At 35.2% G+C, this 13,701-nt stretch overlaps 1 protein-coding gene across 1 annotated transcript; it reads right to left on the bottom strand.

The window, feature by feature from the left end:
• Window positions 1-12,012: 12,012 nt before the first annotated feature.
• LOC120188110 (cyclic pyranopterin monophosphate synthase, mitochondrial-like) lies at window positions 12,013-13,496 on the bottom strand. The gene is made up of 2 exons (XM_039191631.1): window positions 13,228-13,496; window positions 12,013-12,890 (listed from the first exon to the last, which is right to left on the bottom strand). Exons 1-2 carry the CDS (start codon window positions 13,327-13,329, stop codon window positions 12,240-12,242), a joined length of 753 nt encoding a protein of 250 aa, XP_039047562.1. The 5' UTR covers window positions 13,330-13,496; the 3' UTR covers window positions 12,013-12,239.
• Window positions 13,497-13,701: the final 205 nt, after the last annotated feature.

Genomic DNA, 13,701 nt, shown 5'->3' with positions numbered 1-13,701 from the left:
AGACCCAGTGCAAACAGGTATATTGCATTCCACTTATCGGGATGGTCCTTCATCAGTTGCTTGATATGAAGCCAGACAATTCCTTTCCCACTGCCTTTACATCGAGCTCAGTCTGTTACCCATCTTTCGTCAACCCCAGCAACCTTGGCTAGTGCACTCTTGAAAGGCTGACTTTTGATCTGTTTAATATAAGCTCGCTCCAGTATGATATTTTCACAGCGCAACAGTGTAGTGTACTCTTCAATGGTGGGCACCATGTCCTCCTGATTAAAAGTGAAGCCACTGTATCCCGGGTTCCAGAATTGAACAAAGGCTCTGATCAAGGGCTCATCAGTCTTGATTTGAAGCAACAATGCAATGTCACCATACCGTTGGCTGAACTTCTGTTTCTGATCATTCTTCCAACTGCCCTAGATGTCCCGAAGCTCTTGCACGTCGTTCTACTTTAGGCTGATAGAGGTGTAGCTAACTAGCTCTGACACATAGCTTCCTTGAAGACTATCTCCATTTTCCTTCTAAGTCTTCTCGGACCATAGTCGTACCTCGGGGTTTTTAATCTCTTGTATTACAACACCTTTATCCATTAATTTAGATTATTTTATGTAATAAATACCTTTTTAGGGATCAATGGCCTCTTGTTACAATGCAAATGCTTTAAAAACAAACACAAAGGCAAACAGATAGTAAATTAAAAATAAATAGAAATAAAAAAATAAAAAAAATAATGGTAAGAAAAAAATATAAGAGAAAAAAAACATGGTTAGGAAAGAAATGTCATAGGTTTTGGAATGTGGTTTTGGGGTAGGCTCTATTTCTTCAAATTCTCCCGGTTTAGGTTCTAAAAAATGGTACCCGAGTTCTCCTTGCTGGTGCCCCCTTGGGCTTACCAGACCCTTAGTCCTAAACCCATCACAGGCTTGTGTGGACTAAGTTAAACTCGAGAGGACACATTCCCTTATGTCTATGCGGAGAATAAATTCACATGAATACATAAGGTATATGAATCCCGAAGGCTACTTGCTTGGCATATGCGGTGAATAAATTCACACGAATGCGTCACTTTCACCCCCACTTAAAACGGGTTCGGAGCTCGGGTTTAGAGCCTTAATGAAAAAGTTTGGAAAGCTGAAATTACTAGAAAACGGTCAGTTCAACTATTTACTCGAAAAAATATAATCAAAGGTAAGTAATAAGGATCGAAATGTTACCTTAAAATTTAAACTTACCCTTTTCATTAAAAAGACAACTGGAAATTACCTTAGCCTGACTCACTTACATGTGTCCCCAGCGGAGTCGCCAAGCTGTCACAATAGTCTTTCGGTTGGGCCCCATAATTGGGCTTCGACTTAGGAAAATAGATTAGGAGTCGCCACCGATAATTTATTTTAAAGCAAATGGGTTGATCGGACACCCTATTTCTTAACTGATCTGCGTCCTACCAAAGATGTGTCGGATTCAGGAGTCGGTTACAGTCAATGAAGGGTTAGCACCCTTGAACTGCCCTTTCAGTACTACGTAATTTCCAGTTGTCTTTGATTAAGAAAATTGTAAGTTAAATTAAAAGATAAAATGACGATCCAAATTACTCACCTCTAAGGTTTGGAAAACGAACCCTTAAATAATCAAGAAAAGTGTTAGAAAAACAAAAACGATGAAGATAAATTCAAAATAAAGAAAATGAAATAAAGAAGAGATAAACAAAAATAAATAAATAAATACTAACAAATATGGACGAAAAGTAAACAACACAGTTGATATGGAGATTATGAAAATAAAAGGAATATATAAAAAAATAAAGACAATGGAATAAGATAAAAAATAAATAAAATAGGAAAAATGAATCAATGAATAAAGAAAATAAAATAAAATAAATAAACAAAACGAAGGGAAAAAGGTAAAAAAAAGGAAATACATACATATTAGCTTGTAAACTAAAAAATATATAAAGAAAAATATTAAAAAATAACGTAAAATATATATATATATAATATAACATATAAATAAAATAAGTAAATAATAAAATGATAATGATACATGTATATACATAACAACAAAAGGAAATAAATAATAAAAATATACAGGAGTAATATCAAATACATACTATAATGTAATATTAAATAAAATAAGAAGAAAATTGAAATTCAAATCTAGAAAACGGACTAGAATGTAAAAATAGAAAATCGAATGACAAATTTTGGAGTACTTTGATGATGAATTGGGATTTCAGGGTGGAAATTAAATCCTTTATAAACGAGGGGACCAAGAGTGAGATTACCCCTTTTTCACACCTATTCCGAAAATCAAAGTATTTTCTCAAGAAAAGAAGTCTCGGGGGCTAGATCTATAAAAATAGATCCAGAAAAATGCCCCTGTTCATCAGCAAAAAATCGTTTTCTTTGGTGTTTTTCGAATACAAAATGTAACGAGACACAAGCATGCAAGCATAAACTCGAAAAAGGTACTATATTTACCTTGTATTTCTCTTCGAAAATTTACAGGAAAAAAAAACTCTGATTTCGCTCTAAGATTACTCGTAATTTCTGCTTGTATTTCGTATCTCCATTCGTGTGTTACAAATGATATGAATTATATGTATTTATAATGGAAAAAGCATACTATTTTTAGAATCCTATACAAAATAGACTTCTAACGCTCTTTGGTTGCTGTGAAAATTGGCTGCAGGAGAAGTCTTCGGGGAGGAGACATGTAGCGCTGGAAAATTAGTGTCTACACACATCTCTCACGGGAACAACATTGTCAACCGAACCGATCACTGTCAAAGGTTGCCTCTGATATGCCGATTCAATAACTTCAACTGTACAAGCCTCATCACCTTCAACTTTAGCTTTACCATTTTCACCACCTTCTTCATTAATACTTCATTGAGCAGCAGTTTCTAGGGAAGTGTCACGATTAGAATTCTCATTTACAACATCTTCTGCTGCACTATCAAGTTCATGAGGAATTGCTTCAGACAAGTCAGCCAAATTCATATCATTAGAGGTTATTTCTTGACCTGTATTAAACATGTTGTTTCGAAACTACCTTATGTCAGCCACCACTTCAAGTTCTGCAAACCGTTGTTTAACAGGTAAAGATGTACTACACGATCCTTCATGCCCTGCAAATGGAAAGTTAAACTCATCAAAAAGTTAAACTCATCAAAAACAACATGTCTTGAGACATATATTCAACCACTAGCTGCTAAACACATGTAGCCTTTGTGCTGAGGACTGTAACAAAGGAATGTACACGATTGAGAGCGAAATTCCAGTTTATGCTGCTGAAACAACCTCAAGTGAGGAAAGCATTTACATCCAAAAACTTTCATGAAGCCATAATTTGGCTTCTTGCTAAATAGCTTCTCATAAGGTGACAGCCCATCCAAGACTTTAGTAGAAAGTCGATTAATAAGGAACACTGCAGTAACAGCTGCATAGTACCAATAACACACTGCAGTGACAGCTGCACAGTACCAATAACACAAGGGCATAGCAGCTTGTGCTAGCAAAACCAAGGCAAGCTCAATGATGTGTTAATGTTTCCTCTCAACCACGCCATTCTGTTATGATGTGTGAGGGCAGGCAACACGATGTTCAACCCCTTCTTTTAACAACACAGCTGACAAGCTTCAATACTCTCCACCCCAATCGCTTTGCACAGCCTTCACCACTAATTCAAACTGAGTTGCAACCATTTGTTGGAATACCTTAAATGTGTTTACTGTCTGCGATCGATCTTTCAAGAAGTAGACCCAAGTATGTCTTGTGTATGCATCTACAAATGACAAGTAATAGCGATAGACGTTTGAAACTACATGAGCTGGCCCCCATATGTCAGTGTAAATAGGTGAAAATGGTTCAATATAGACAGTCTTGGAAGAGTAAAAGGGTAATTTATGGCTTTTGCCAATGCATCATGCTTCACAAATTTTATTTACATCTTTATTAACTTGTACATCAATGGCTTTGTACACACTGACAACAGTATCATATGTTGCATGCCCTAACCTCCTATGCCAAAGGCTGTAGACATCACCAGCCTTAGCAACATTTACACAGGAATTTTTAAAACATTTGCCATAGTAACACTAGGGAACACATAAAGTCCTTCCTACATTCTTCCTTAAAGAATCACTTTTCCATTAGCTGCATCACGAACACAACAACCTTGTGCATAGAATTTAAACAACACATTATTGTCCCTAGCAAACTTGGACACATATAACAAATTTTGTGTTATGCCAGGTACATGAAGTAGGTCAATAACTAATAATATTCTAGAACCAGATTTCATTATTGTATTGTCAACCAAACCAACAGGTAATAAGGCACCATCACCAATAACTAGCTTACCTGGTCCACTGCAACCAATTTTGTGAGTTACAATATCTGATTCCGATGTAACATGGTGAGTGGCTCTAGAATCAATGGCCCACTGTTCTTGTTTAGCCATAGACGTATCAAAACTCAATAAAGCATGTGACCGATACCCCTTTGAAGAACACATATATGCATATTTATCATAAGTAACAGTATGAGCCTGAGCAGATTCTTCATCATACCTTGACTGATTGTTGCTAACAATCTGAAATGATTCACATAACGATGCCAACATCGTTTAACTAAGTGCCCAATTTTGTCACAGAGTTGGCACTGAACACGTGGTCTGCCACGTCCTCGACCTGCCACCTGATCCAGTAGCAGTAACATGATCTCTATCATAATTTGTATAAGGTCTTTTAGAGTAATCACCAGTCCCACGAGCAACATGAGCCGCTGCCATCACGATCTTTTCTTTAGCTGTAAAACCAGCGATTTGAGTCTCTGCATCTATTAGCATGGTACAGACCTTGTCTAAGGGCATCATTTCACTACTCGACATTATAACAGCCATAAACGGTTGGTATTCACGCAGGAGTTCTTTCAAGATGCTGGCAATATACCCTACTAAAGGAATGGGGCTTCTACATTAAGCCAAGGTATTGTAAATTTCTTTGACTTTAGCAAGATATACATGCATGTTGTCTTCTCCTTTCTTGAGTGACTGAAGCTTGCAATGTAAGCTCATCACCGAGGTTGAAGATCTAGTTGCAAAGTATTGCAGCACCGTAGCCCAAATTGATGCAGCTGTCTCAGCTCCCACAAATTGAGATAGGAGATTTAGACTAATGGTAGATAATAATCATGACGCTAATGCACTGTCTTGGGCTATAAAGTCATCGTAAGCATCATTGGGAACCAGACTGCCATCTTCATCAACAGTCATCTCTGGTGGGGACTACATAGCACCAGTAAGAAGGCACTCGAGTCTATGACTGCGAACGGTAAGTAAAACTTGTTGTTTTCATAGCAAGAAATTTGTTTCATCAAGCACCACATTGATTTTCTTGTTAGTGAACGTTGCATCACAATCACTCAACAGAAAGAAAATAAGAATCACATAAAGATTTGTTATCTGATCAAGAACATCATACCAAGTTATCAACCAACCAGCTTCCACGCTTAACCAGTACTCTCTGAGTTACGCAGCAAGAACACACGACTCTAGGAACTTATGGCGATTGATACCATATTAGAATACAACATATAGTAGTAACGTATTGACACATAATGCACTTCATTTATTGATCCATAATACTCCTTATATACAAGAGTTTACAGCACTTTACAACATCCCTTAACTGCTTAACAACTAACCAACTAGCAACTGCTCTAACAGCTTCCTTAACTAACCATACACATCAGCTGTCATTAAATAGGTTCTCTAAAAATATAAAGAAGAGTTTGTTCATAAATGAAGGTGCACTTAAAGATGCTTGAACGATGGGTTTTTAGTTTCTAATCCCATATATTTTGGGTTCAAATGTGATATGCTTCCTCTTTATCTCCTTTCAAACCTCTGTTGTTCCCACGTTTATCAACAAGTTCATTGAACAACTTTAACATTCCTGTGAGAGTGTTTTTCGATGATCCAAGGCATGCAAAAACCCATCATCAAAAGCGAAGACAATATCCAAAAACCCGAAAGGGTTAGCCACAGTCGTCATCATCATCAAAGCCACGAAATCGAAGCAAAAATGAAGAATAAATCAAAATCTTGCTCTTTGTTCAATTTAAAAAGACAACAAAGAAGGGGCTTCAATGTTAGAGAAACAGAAGAGAAAGAGAATCACAAGAAGAATATTAGATTCGATGTGAGTCATGTATTAAAGAGGTACATTAGAATGATTAGGTCATTATTGTTATTCATAAGAAAGAGAGAGAATCTCAATCTATATAGCCCAGCTTACTGCTTTTCAAGTGATTTGAGCTCAAGGAACAAAAAACCAGGGTGGAGAGAAGATTATTATTCAACTCCTTTGATGAGAGCGTGAGAGAAAAAAGTGATGAAAGGGAAGCATCACATTTGAAGCATATCACATCATGATTTCTTCATGAACTTGTTAATGAAGGGTCTTTAGTTTCTAATCCATAATTTGTTATTGTAATATATATGAGATTTATTTATTATTTTTAAATCTAACAAATGGTGCTTTTCATGTCACTTACAACTGATGACTTATGAATTTGTTTATTATTTTTAAATTGTCATGTAATGTAACACCCCAATTTCCCCTTAAATTAAACCTTAGAATTTGGGAAATTTTGAGCTAAATTCCTAATTTGAGAATAGTAATCAAATTGTAAAATTTGGAGCCACTTTTCAAAACGTTAGAGAGTTCAATGGCTTACTTTGTAATAAACCCATTTTAGTTTTAAACAGTACTCCTTCCCCCCGACTATTTCACTGTGCGGTTTCCCCTTCCCCAACTTCTTCCCCCTTGTGTAAACCCTAGCACAGTCGCCTTTGATTTTTGCCGTGTCCCGCCGCCGTCTCCATAAAGGTAAGCTCGTCAGCCATCGCTTGAGTTCCCGTCGCAACCCTGTCACTGATGCCCGTCTTCGGGGGTTGTTTTGTGTTGAAATTGCGAGCTTGGTTCGCTAAAAACATCGCCACTGCCACGTATAAATCGGCCGCTCATGGCCTTTATAAGATCGACGTTCACCGAGGGTAAGCCTAATCGGCCGGTGGTATGCTCCAGTGACCTTCGCCGGTCGTGGGGAGGCTTTTAACGCCATTGTCGGATCTGTTTTAGGTATTATCGTCGTTGTCGTGTGGTGGTCGATCTTTTAAGGCTACAACTCGACCGGCCGTGGTATTTTCAACCGATAGGAACTGCTTCCAGTAAAGTTCGTCCTCGGCAGTCCCATTTTTTCGATCTAGCTTATCACTATATTCGAACCAAACCCGCTGCCAGATTCCCGTTCGAGTCGGAAATAATTTTAATTTCGTCTCTAAATGTTATTTTGTAATATGGAATTATCAATATGAAATTTTATTAGGATGTTGTAAATTTTGCAGGAAATTTTGAACCGAAAACTGAGTTACAACCTTTTTCGCTATTACCCGTGAACTTCAAACCCAACTGTATTTCTCGTGTTGAGTGTGATTGATAGTTGTTATTTTTAGTTATTTTGTTTTTTATTTAATAAATTTATTTATTTGTTAAATTAATTCGTAAGAACTGGTTCGGATTGATCCACTACGCGGGTTAATCGTGATAGACTACGACCATTGTTAGTTATTTTATCGTGGTGTGTCTCCGCTCAGTGCTAAATTCTCTGTGTTGTTTTGATTGTTTCACCTATTTTTTTTTTAACATGAGAGTATGATTAATTTGTGATTATTGATTGTATGATATTTTATTCAGAAAATGCTATGTGAATTATGTTGATATGTTGGACTCAAAATTTATGAGATGCAGTCGGATTATTTGTATATGTAGTTGTTATATTCGGATCATATCAAAATTCATATATATGTTACTCGAATATGTGTTATTCAGATCGGATCAGATAATAAATTTGTATGTCATTTTGCATGTCATATTGAGACAAATTTTGATAGAATAAGTTTAGTGCATTCATTCAACGGAATGAAAGTCACTTTCGGATTTAGTGTCCTTTACCTTTGTGGTAAACCCCACTTCATATGGTGTGGTTTGATTGTTGATAGTGTGGTTTGATTGTTGATGATGCGGTTTTGAGGAACCCGCTCTTCGGATGATGTGACAGGAGTTTGAGTGGGTGCATAAGCATTTGCATAACATTCAAATTTTTTATTATCACTGTTAACTTAGACTATGATTAATATTGATTGATTCGAATTGTGTTGTTAATTGTGTTTGTTACACTTTAGAGACACACTAAGCTTTATAGCTTACTCCCCCATAGTTTCTTCTTTCGAGATTTTTGTACTTAGGAGAATCGGTACTTGGAGAATCTCAATCAACATTTAGATAAAAACTTAATTTCAGTAAGAATTTTATTTGACTTTTCTTTATCGGACTTTGCTTATAATATTTTGGGATTACCTTTATTACTTGTATTTGAGACTTCGAACAATATTATTAATTTTTTTTATTGTTTTACACGTTTTAATTATCTATTATTTATTTCATATTTCCTCATACTTTTATTCTAGATAATATTTATTAAAGTTTGGAGTTGATAAATGCTCCTAGATTTTAAAGGGATGTTTTGAAGTTATAAATAAAAAATGGTTTCGTGAAGGATAAGTTTTAATATGACTCTCTAGATTCGAGATTTTTGTACTTAGGAGAATCGATACTTGGAAGCTCATAATCAACGTTCAGATAAAAACTTTATTTCAGTAAGAATGTTTTTGACTTTTCTTTCTTAGACTTTGCTTATAATATTTTGGGATTAACTTTATTACTTGTATTTGAGACTTCAGACAATATTATTAATTTTTTATTGTTTTACATATTTTAATTATTTATTATTTATATCGGATTTCCTCAGACTTTTATTCTAGATAATATTTATTAAAGTTTGGAGTTGATAAATGCTCATAAGTTTTAAATAGATGTTTTGAATTTATAAATAAAAAACGGTTTCGTGAAGGACAAATTTTAACGCGACTCTCTAGATTCGACTCAAGTCATTTTAGGTTAGATTTAGAGGGGTTACTTTATTGGTATCAGATTTCGATTCCACCCTCGGACTGTGGAGCTCTAGTAACATAAATCATATCTTTCGTTCATACTCATAACTCTTTCATATCGCTTATACTTATTTTCTTGCCTGTATCATATCTATATGATCAGAATACACAACCACATCCAGATCCATATCATACTTGATTAACTTAACTTTATCTTTTCTTCAAATCTTATAACTCTATTATCCCTACCATTACAGTTAATCAGTAACAACTTCTCAATCTACGACATAAGCCCTAATCAAATTAATCAGATACATCCTTTTAGTTAAAATCAAATCAGTGTAATTCACTTATCAAACCCATACTCTCATTCATCTACAGTATTATTCCATTGTCTCTTTTACTACCCTACAAGATAAAGAACTCAACGTATTTATTCATGGAGGGAAGGAATCGATAGCGAAACTCGATTAGATTGCAATTTTCAATATTTTACAGCATACTAATTATTTTTTTAATCGCTCAATTTTCAATTTTAGTTTTTTTTATTTTTAATTATATATTGATAAAATGATAATAAAAAATATAATGTCACAAAAATAATTAATAAAATAAATTAGAGTGATTAAAATAAGAATAATTTAAAATTTGAGTAGTTAAATTGAAAATTTTTAAACTTTAGTACCAAAATACAAATGAGAAGATAATTGAATGATGGATGACATAAGTTATCCATAAAAAATGCATTGTCGTTAAGTTTTTAACAGTAAAATAAAACAAAAACTAAAAGTTAAGTATGATTTTTAAAAAAATAGAAAATTTAGGCACTAAAACGAACCAAAACTGATAATTTAAATACTAAACACATAATTTACCCTAAAATAATAAACTCCTAGTGGATCGTGCCTGCCAGCTGCCAGCTTGATCCAACTTTCACTTTGTAGCTTGGCTGATTGGTTGATTTAACAATATATACTATTTATAGCACAGCAGCCAATGCCATCAACCATGGTAAACCAAGACAGTAGAAGAGTGCCTGTCTCTTCCATCACTACACCTTCAATCTACCAGTCCAGTTGAGCAGCTTCTACAGGGTAAAATACAGTTATTTACACTATTGTTCTCATTTTTCAATCACAAAAACTATACATTAGAGATGCATTGTCCAAATGATGACAGTTGAAGCTATGTTTTTTCAATATGAAATTTAAGAATGAATCCTATGAGCACAACAGATATAATCAGAGTCCAAGAACTCAAAACATAAGGAAGGAACAAGCATGTTTCTTAAGCATCTTGTTTTTCAAAATAACAGCGAAAGCCCTGTATGAAGAAGAGCTAACCGAGTTATTGGATTCTCCAGTAGATGAAGAAATAAATGACCAAAACTTAACTTCACAAGCAATGGATAAAGGAAGTAAACGCCTGAATAGGCTGCAAAACCTAGTAGTAGAATGGCATGGCAGCTATGTCTCATAAATGCACATCTCTTTCTATCTTTAAGAATAATGCGTGTTATGTTTTCACCATACCACATTGATTTCCACAGGACATTATATACTGATTCATACCCACCTCTGTTTGAATCGGATAACAAATAAATGTGAATTTGGAGAAATATTTATGAAGGTTCTGATATGGTCCTTTTGTCAGAATTAACATAAAGTCATAAATCAACCACTAAATTTATACTTTGAACAATAGAATGGATGCAACATGAAGATACACAACTTGGTTACTGACATGAATTTATATTGAATATATCTAAAGAAGGGGGTTGCATTAGCAGATAGACGTTATGACAGTAGAAGGAACTTAATGAAATTAAAGGAGGTGGGAATAGGGAAGAGAAGGATAAGGAACCTCACAACTACTTCAAAGAATATCCATTGTTTCATAAGGGGATAAGCACAGTGGCATGAGTAAGCACTAACTTTCCCCCTTGCATAAATTTTAACTGAGTGGTGTTCTAAAAAGCCAAAAGGAAGATGAAAACCTGAAAGGATGCAAAAGTTGAGGAGGTTATAAGAAATTACAGAACAAAGACATTATTAAGGCAAATCAAAGACACTAAAGATAGAGTAAATTATACCTGGGGCATGCCTTAGCTTTTCTCTACATGAAATTTAAAAAGAAAATGCCAGTGTTTAAAGTCCATGATGTCATTGTCATCCAATTCAACCAATTAGTGACAAAATACAACATGCTCATGCCATGAAAGTTGAATGCTAGTTTCCAATCAGATAGTAGTTGCCTAAGAAAAAATCTATATGCATCATGTAAAAGCTATTAAAAAGCAAATGGGCTACGGATTTCACCTTTGCTTGCAGACTTGCAAGGCGGGGGAGGGGGAGGGGAATTAATGATAGTGTATAATGCTATCTAATAACATCCTAAAGTAAACTTTAATGAGAAGAATCTAACTAATTGAAGCAAACATCTGAGTTAAAATTCATCTTTAGATGCAGCAATCAAGCAAAGAGTTCTGCAAGCTAGAATGGGAAAAAATTATTCCGCTAAGTTGGGTCTCAGTGGACCCAAGAAAAAGAGAAGTTAGGTCATCTTAAGTTCTAATTGTTACTTAAAAAGGAAAACTTCTAATTGTTACAGTATTAACCCCTAGAGGCTAACTTTCCATTTTACCGTTAAATTTAAATGCACTTACATGCAGCAGGCAACTTGTAAATAATCCGTAGAATTAAGGATCGGAAATACCTTGAATATTTGTACCTCACATCCCTTGCTGTTCCCAGACTAGTTGCATGGGGCAATTGCCTCTTAGCAGTAGAAGCATGCAGGAGCTAAATGTAGAAATTTATGCTTTCCACTTAATAAGCCTCTTGCAGATCAAAAAAGGTTCAACTATTAAACTAACATCTATATCTCTATCTACTTTATTCGTTCTATAACCATACAAATCAATACTTAACAATTAATAGCCTTCCAAAAAGGTGAAAAAAATAATATTTTTTATCAAATAGGTTCATAGGTGGTTAAAAATTTAGGAATAATGTAGAGCATGCAGACATTTTAGAATTACAAAGTCCAAAAAGTAGCACGAGTAAGATTGGCTTAGAATTGTATATTGGTTGTACGTTAACATGCCTGCTTATATTGTAAGTGACTATGGAAACATGAAATATGCCACCAAGTTTCATGGTTAAAAGAGAAATGTGAATATTCACTAAATTACTGATCTCCATAACATTTGGCAGCAGTGTCTCAAAATCTTATTCCTCCCTGCACCAGTATCCACTCTTCCCGCCAGTTTTGCGCTCAAGCCGTATATCTGTGATTTGGATATCTTTTGAAGCAGCCTTGCACATGTCATACACTGTTAATCCTGTTATACTCACGGCTGTCATTGATTCCATCTCAACCCCAGTTTTACCTGTGCTAGCTGCTTCTCCTTTTATGTCAACACTAAAATCCTCAGGATTGAGTCTTAGGTCAACAGAGACATTAGCCAAAGCGATGTTGTGACATAGTGGGATGAGAGTGCTAGTGTGCTTCGCTCCATTTATGCCAGCAATTTTTGCCACAGTGAGAACATCTCCCTTAGCCATCTGGTTGGCCAAGACCAAATCGAACACCTTCTTCCCCAGAAGTAACTTGCAACTAGCAATAGCAGTTCTACTACTATTTTCTTTGGGTGAGACATCCACCATTTGTGCTTTCTCTGTGCTACTAACATGGGTCAAACCAGGTGCTTTTTCACCTAAATTATGAGATATAGAGTGAAGTTCTTGTGCTGTAAACTTATCGTTAGTAGAGATCAAATGCAAATGAGAATTATGTTGGGATTCTTGAGCCAGAGAACTTCTATTTCCAGAATTGTCTAGTCCATCTGGAGGAAGATCGCCAAAGACCGATTCCATTTCCTGAAACCAGAATTTGGACATAAACGCGTGCATTATTGTTTCTCTCGAGAGCAAAATAATTGTAGTGGATCTAATCATTGTACTTGTCATAGAAACACACACACACACACAAAAAAAGGACAATAAACCGGGGCTTGAGTTGCATATATCGAATCAAATAAAAACAAACAAATCCTAATGGTTTCAGTTCAATAAATTTCATGTTGCCGCAATGATAATTAACGAACAAGCAATTGACTTGTACCATTTTTTTTTACATTCACACGGTAATGCAAAATAACAACCAAATGTTAATCAATTACCTTCCCTTTAATTAATAAGAAGGTATTGACAATACCTTATTGAATTCAGCTATGGTGCGTGCAAGGTCAAGGCTATCTTTACTGCTGAAGAACCTTGTAGATCGAGGAACTATCACAGCAAGCCGACGAAGAAACATGACGCCTAGGATCAACACTGCGACAAGAAATGGTACAGCTTTAGGATCTTAATTCTTAAAATATTCAAATTAAAAGCAGGTTCTTGTTCAGGAATTTTCACAAACAAATTACGGTCTTCGAGAAAAATGACAGAAAATAAGTACAAACGCAGAAAAGAGGGGAAATTGTCGAAAATGATATGTTTAATGTTTGAGTAAATTAGCCGGAAGTATAAAGGTTGAGGGCTAAAGAAATCAGCTTGAACAATACAAATTTGAACGTGGAATGGGTATTTATTTGGTCGATGGCAGTGAGAGTGTCAGTGAGTTTGAGTCTGCTCGATCGTAGAATAGTCGAATACTAAAGTCCGTTAGGTTTTAGAAAATATAGAT

This window comes from Hibiscus syriacus, unplaced genomic scaffold (assembly GCF_006381635.1).
Source record: "Hibiscus syriacus cultivar Baekdansim isolate YM2019G1 unplaced genomic scaffold, ASM638163v2 tig00004045_pilon, whole genome shotgun sequence".
In the NCBI taxonomy this organism is placed as follows: Eukaryota; Viridiplantae; Streptophyta; class Magnoliopsida; order Malvales; family Malvaceae; genus Hibiscus; species Hibiscus syriacus.
This window is presented reverse-complemented; position numbering and strand designations above follow the sequence as displayed.

What these genes read in the sequence shown, in the direction of transcription:
- LOC120188110 (XM_039191631.1), bottom strand. Translation starts at nt 13,329, where the DNA reads ATGTTTCTTCGTCGGCTTGCTGTGATAGTTCCTCGATCTACAAGGTTC. An exon ending in CCATAGCTGAATTCAATAAG is followed by an intron (nt 12,891 to 13,227) that starts GTATTGTCAATA and finishes TTCTGGTTTCAG; the next exon opens with GAAATGGAATCGGTCTTTGG.